The sequence below is a fragment of the Crocuta crocuta genome, unplaced genomic scaffold (genome assembly GCF_008692635.1).
Source record: "Crocuta crocuta isolate KB4526 unplaced genomic scaffold, BGI_CrCroc_1.0 scaffold193, whole genome shotgun sequence".
Taxonomy (NCBI): domain Eukaryota; kingdom Metazoa; phylum Chordata; class Mammalia; order Carnivora; family Hyaenidae; genus Crocuta; species Crocuta crocuta.
Window position 1 is genome coordinate 6,647,474 of NW_027529624.1, and position 6,624 is coordinate 6,654,097.

General features: G+C 58.7%; 1 protein-coding gene across 1 annotated transcript in view; it reads right to left on the reverse strand.

Annotated features, from left to right (window-relative positions):
- The window catches only part of TMPRSS6 (transmembrane serine protease 6), a 31,497-nt gene extending 28,391 nt beyond the window's left edge, over window positions 1–3,106 (reverse strand). The window contains exon 1 of the mRNA XM_077762067.1: window positions 2,911–3,106. Within this exon, the coding sequence (XP_077618193.1) occupies window positions 2,911–3,106 (196 nt within the window). The remainder of the gene's footprint in view (window positions 1–2,910) is intronic.
- Window positions 3,107–6,624: the final 3,518 nt, after the last annotated feature.

Sequence of the window (6,624 nt, forward strand, 5' to 3'; positions counted from 1 at the left end):
GGGTCTGGAGGAAACGAGGGACAGCGGTGTGCTGCTGTCCGAGGTGCCCTTAGACATCCTGGCGGAGGGCAACCCCCGGTGACAGGGGGACCCAGGCTGGACGGACAGATTTGGGAATCATCAGGGCATAAAGGACATTTGAAGCCGGGGTGCCAGCTGAGACCCTAAAAGAAGGCGGAGTAGAGAGAAGGGGAGCCCTCGACCGGTGAAGGACATGGAGGAGAAGCAGCAGCCACAAGCTGGGGGGAAAGAAAATCTGGGGCGCCCTGGAAGCCACGTGAGGAGAGGGTTTCAAGGAGGAGGGAGTGAGGGGCTTGGTCAAGTGCTGCTGTGGCTCAGGTGCAAGGCGGACAGAGGACTGGCCATTGGATTTAGCAACTTGACGACTGGCGACCTTGGCAAGCGCTGCCGGGGGTGGGGGTGGGGAGCCAGATTGGAGAGGGTGCTGGAGAGGCTGGGGGTGCAGAATTAGAGACGGGTCTTTCAAGGAGTTTGCTGCAAAGGGGAGCGGAGAAATGGGGGGCACCCGCGGGATTTGGTGCAAGAGAAATGGGTCTGTTGGTACAGGGATGGGCCGTTGCTGGGGCCGGGCCACCGCACGGGGTGCCTCTGGAGGGTATGTGGCCAGCATCTAGGGGGCTTCTCATTGGAGTGGTTCCAGCTTTTCCTCCTTGAAGCAAGAGGCAACGTGTGTGGGGGGATGGGAGAAGTTTGGGAAAAAAGTACCAACACGGGGCACCTGGGTGGCTCAGTTGGTTAAGTGTCCGACTTCAACCTAGGTCATGATCTTGCCATTACAAGTTCGAGCCCCATTATCGGGCTCTGTGCTGACAGCTCTGAGCCTGGAGCCTGTTTCAGATTCTGTGTCTCCCTCTTACCCCACTCGTGCTCTCTCTCTCAAAAATAAGTAACCATTTAAAAATTAAAAAAAAAAAAAGAAAGAAAGAAAGCACCAACACTCATCCAGGAGAGCAGGAGGGGGAAAGCACGAGGAAAATACAGGTGGGCAGTCGTAAGGGCCCCCACCATACATAGAAGGTACCCCAGGACCCAGGACTGACCCACATGAGAGGCCAGCCCCTACCCCTACCTCTCGTCTCCTGGGCCCTTTCCAGAGTCAGACTGCCAGTCCTTGGCTTCTCACTTTGGGCTTCTCCTGCTCCAGGAGAATAAGCCCCTTGTCTGTCTCCCCTTCCAGATTCATCTCCTCACCCAGCGCCCAGAGCACAGCCCGAGCCTGGGCAGGAAGAATCCTTCAAAGAGCTCCAGAAGAGCCTCCTTTACCCTTAATCCCTTTGGAGGCTTTGGAGCCCTCCTCCCCTCCCCCGCCCGAGGGAGCACCCCTTCCCCAAGGGGCGATGTACTCCCAGAGCGTAATCAGGAGCAATTAGACTCCTCAAAGAAAGACAATTGGCAGTCAGGTGCCTGGCCCTCCAGCTCGACACTGTGGTTTGCCCTGAAGACTAATTATCCCCGAGGCCTCAGCAGCTCTGTGCTATTTGGGGTACTGGGTTCCTGCCAGTGGTGAAATGCACACAGCTTCCCCACCCCCACCGCAGCCTACCCGCATCACTTGGCTCTGAGCAGATTCACAGTCTCAGTCACTGCCAGCACGTTGGCGTCAAGCCTGGGTTCCCTAACAGCGGGGCCCGGGGCCTGGTTCTAGACACACCCTACCCCAACGCCCTCTGGAGGGGGGCCGAGGCTGACATCTCTGATGCCGGCTCCATAGCGGGTGCCCATTCCCTTCAAAGTGCCTGAAATCCCACCAGGAGATTCAGCCAGTAAGAATACTATCTAACTTGCTCAGAGTGCTGATGGGAAGTCTCTGATGGTTTGGGCAAGGTGCATCGTCTCCACTCCAGTTCTTTAGCCGCTCACCTTCCCCTGTCCTAGCCCTTGCCATGCTTTCTGGTGAGGGCAGGGGCCTATCTTCAGAGCCTGGCACAGAGCCCGCTGCACATGAAGTGCTTGGATCTGAATAAGTGAATGAATGAATGCATGAGTCTTCCTCAGTGTAGGGGAGTGTTTTCAACGGCACCGTCTAACGTGGTTGACCCTTTACTTCCCATCGCCAAGAGCTGCAGGAATAAGGCACAGCCTCCGTTGGTTTTAGAGAGAGATCTGTAGATGCTCAAAAGGATGAATGAATGAATCCATGCATGCATGCATGAATGAATGGAAAGAGACAAATGGACCCAGAACATGGGCCAGTTGCTCACGGGTCTCCAGGGGACTGGATGAGGGCTGTGACGCCAGAGGGAGAGGCCAAACTTCAGAGCAAGGGAGGGGCCCCTGGCCGCCTGCTCTGGACACTCTAGATCCCCTTTCCCTGTATGTTGAATTGCAAGTGTGGCAGCTGGGGTATGAAAGCCATCTTTGTGCAAGGACACTCCCCTGGGTATCTGAGTCCCATATCTCCCTCCACTCCAGCCCCACTCATGCCGGGTCCTGGAGCCCCAGAGGTGACAGCGCTGTGGTCCCCACCTTAGATAAGCTCTCGGGTTAGACTCAAGGAAGCAGAGGGACTACCTGGTGCTTGGCACCGCCTGTGCCACTGGGCCTCCTCTCGTAGAGCCCCCAGGCTCTGAGCCCCGGGGCAACCCAGGAGGGCTTCAGGCAAGTGGAGGCAATGTTTACGCTCCTTCTGCTTGTTGGTTCACAAGAATCGGGTGGGGTGAGAATCCTCCTCCCCCAGCTGGTGGGAGCTGGGGGGCACTTGGCGCTTGGCCTGAGCCCCGGGACTGTGGGACAGAAGGAAGACTCAGAGAGGAAGTGCCTTGGCCAGGTTCACACAGTGAACTCAGCATGTGCTGAGCCTGGACTTCTGGTCTATCCTGGTACACACCCCACCCCATAGCCGTCCCAAGTCCTCCCCAGGCGCCTCTCCTGGACAGGCCCACAGGTTACCTAGGAAATACCAGAGCAGGAGCCCCACGGAGGCCAGGACGACCAGGGCCAGCCACAGGGGCGCCAGGCGGAGGCAGTCCCGGACTTTTCTCTTGGAGTCCTTGGGGGCCTTGAACATCCCCTCCGGCTCCGCCTCCTCACCATCACCTCCGTCGCCCTGTCCGCCGGCTGCTTGGGGGGCCTCGGCCGTGGGCATCCTGGTGGGGAAACAGACCCGGGTTGGAAACGGCCTGGCATGTGCAAGGGAGCTTTGCCAAGCTCCCCCGTGGTACAGGGGGCGGCATCCCTGCCTTTTGCGTGGGAAGTCCGCAGCTCCGGGAAGCAGTGGGGAGAGTGGGCACCGAGCCAGTGCCTAGGGTCGGAAGGCCACTCTTTGAGCAGCTCGCTCCAGAAGGTGAGCAGGACTGGACTCGGTGGCTCTAGAAACCACACCTTGGCAGCCATACCAGCCTCTCTGCGGTCTGAGGACAGATGGAGGCTTCGGTGCCCAAGCCCCCCCAACCCCACCCCAAGATTGTACCCACGCTGGAGTACCTGAAGTGCAAATTTCTATGAACCAGCTCCTCGTGCCCTTGGCCTTCCATCAATCAGGTGCTTTTCCTTCCTCTTAGCTCTCCCGAAATACTGATGCCTTCCACTCACTTAAACCTTCCCCCGGAAGCCCCCCCTCCCCAGGCAGTATAATGCTGGGCCAGACACCCGCCCTTTCAGGAGTGTGCCCCTCTGGTCTCCCCACCCAGCCGAAAGGGCCCTGCCACCAGAGGAGGCACAAACTAAAATTCATCGCGGGTCTATGGAACACGTTTCATTTAATCTGGTCACCCAGGGACGTGGGGATCATTGTCCCCCTGTGTCCTTCTTCCTCGTCTTGCTCAAACCTCCAAACACCGTTCAAGGTTCTGTACCCATTGGACAGCAGAGGAAACTGACAGCCAGAGGGTCACAGCAACGCCTCAGTCCGGGGAGTTTCCTAGGTTCATTTTCCCAATGTGATTTGAATCTCTGTCGCTCATGACCAGCCCCGTTTTGCAGATGAAAAGCCTGAATCCATAGAGGCTAAGCCAGTGGCCCAGGGTCACACAGCAGGAAAGTGGGGATCAAGCCCCCTGGGGGGGGGGTCTGTCTCCTGCCCCTGCCATGACCCTGGGCTGCTTCCTGTAAATGAGCTGTTAATTAACAAATCATGATTTCCTAACAACCGAATGTTGCAGCTCAGTGCCTTGGGTCTGCGGCCGCATCTTCGGAACCCCCCAAGGAAACTTCTGGGTGGTATTTGGCTTCTCAGGCAGGTTTTCCCACGGTACAGAGAAGGCAGGGCGAGGAGGCTAGACCACTGAGAAGTTTCACCTTACGACATCCATAAAGGCCACTGTGGCTTTAAAATACGTCCCCAGATGTGTGTGGAGGGGTGAGGGGGTGGGAAGGCTGTGTCTTGGGTTTCTGTACAGTGCGTTCTCTGAAAATGGGGCTTCTCCGGGAAGCTCGAAGCTCTCCCGGCTGGATTCTTCTGACCCTCCTCCCTACGCCCCTGCTTCCTGTCGCCCCTCTTGGTCTTGTTGAGTCCCTGGCACCCAGCCACAGTGACCCTCACAGTGTCCTCACCCAGTGCAAGGGAGGAAGGACTGCCGGCCATTCTCAGTGGGGCTGAGACCCCTCCAGCGGACATCAGTGTGCATGGGGCAGGTTTGCACACGGCCGCAAGGATGGTGCGCATCCCGCGAAGATTGAGGCGGCCTCACCTGCTGCCCGAAGCACCCACAGCGTCCCTGGTGAGAAGCTGGCTGTGCCGGTAGGCTGGCTTGAGGGGAGCCCTTGGTCCGCCCCCTCTGCCAGAGGTGGCCACGCCCCTGGTTTACTCTTGAGTCTGGATCACCGAGGAGCTATTTCAGGATCACCCGCAGAGCCACAGGGACTTGGGGGCACCGAAGTGACAGCAGCGGGCATTTAGTTCAGCTGTTCTGTACCCTCGGTCTCACGTAAGCCCACAGAGACCCATGGAAGTAGGTTCTCTTGTTATCCCCCATTTTACAGATGAGAAAGTTGAAGCACAGAGAGGTTGAGCGGCTTGGCCAAGGTCTCACAGCTGATTAGCGGCGGAGCCAGACTGTGAATCCAAACAGAGTAGCCCTGACCCCTATGCTTGGCTGCCTCACACACCATCAGGATGCTGAAGGGGGAAATGAGGCTCAGAGAAGGTCACGGGTCTGTTAGGGGAGGCACTAAGGGGAGCAGTCCGGGGTTGGGGGTGTTCAGTAGGCCCCCCCCTTCTCCCCGGCCACCAGACCAGGCCTTCACTCCATGGATTTCATCTCCTTCCTAAGTGCCCCTCACTCCCAGCTGGGAGGACTGTGAGCATCGCAGAGGAACCCAGTTTTAGCAAAGCCACTGTATAGAACCCCAAGATTAGATCGGCCCAAGTTGGATCCAGTCCAAATTGGCGGGGGGCGGAGGGAGCAAGTCACTGGGGTTCCCCATCACCTCCCACCTGGGCTCCTCCCCGAGCTCCCTGTCTCCCCTCTCCTCCTCCAGCACGCCCATCACACTGTCACCAGACTGCACTCCCAGCCCGCCTCCCACCGCTCCCCTGCTCAGAATCCCCTCGTGACTAACCAGCCACCTCCGAACCTTTTTTGTGGGACCCAAGACCCCCCACGGCCAGGCCGCTGCCCGCCTTGTCCCGTAGCCCTGACTCCCACCTTGTACATCACCCCACAGGCCCACAAAACCACACCTTTGTGCAGCCACACCCTCTGCCTGAGGACCTCAGGGATCCCCAAAGGCCCCATGCAAGGCCACCAGCCTGGCGATGCGTCCCCCAGGCCCTGGGTAGTAGGCGGCCTCCTCTCCTGGGCAGTCGGATCCACAGTATGCCTGGCTTTGGGCTTCGTTTCTTCCCCCCCAAGAAAGACAGGCCTGTGTCTTACTCACCCCTGCTTCCCCAGAGAACCCACAGGCCCTGCTACATGAAGGAAAGAATGAATGGCGAGGGCTCCCAGGTCTCCAGACTCCTGGTACAGTGCTCTCTCCCACTCCTTGCTGCCTCCAGGAGGCGGAACTTGGGAGGCGTGGAGCTGGGGCTTGCGTGCGTGTCCCCCCCGAACCGCTCCATTTTTGTCAGCCACCTGCTCGGTGCCAGGCTCTGCACTGGGCACGGGGAAGGGGGGCACACTGGTGAATACGCACCCTCGCTCCGGTCCTCTTGGGGCTGATAGCCCAGTGGGAGAGGGACCTTGTGACAACTGACAGCTGGAAAGATGACCTGCCTCTCCTGTCTTTTACTATGACACAGCGCCCCCCCTTCCCTGGTTACTCCCAGGGTCCAGTCCATCAGAAAGGTCTGTGGCGCTGCCTTCCAACTGCTTCCAGAGCCCGACCCCTTCCCGGCACCTCTGTGGCTCCCACCATCATCCCGGAGGTCGGCATCATCTGTCACCTTGACTCCTGCAATAGCCAGCTGTCTGGTCACCCTCCCTAGGGGTCTTTTCCCCATGGGCCTTGCTCATGGGCCTCACATCACTCTCATCCACCTTAGAACAGAGCCCAAAGCCCAGATCACAGCCCACAAGCGCTTGTGTGACCCGGCCCTGGCGTGTCTTTCTGTCCCCTCCCACCTTCTGCTGCAGCCACACCCAGCTCCTCGCCAGGCCTTCACCATAGCAAGTACGTGTCACCTCAGGGCCTTTGCACTTGCTGTTCCCTCTGCCAGGAACGCTT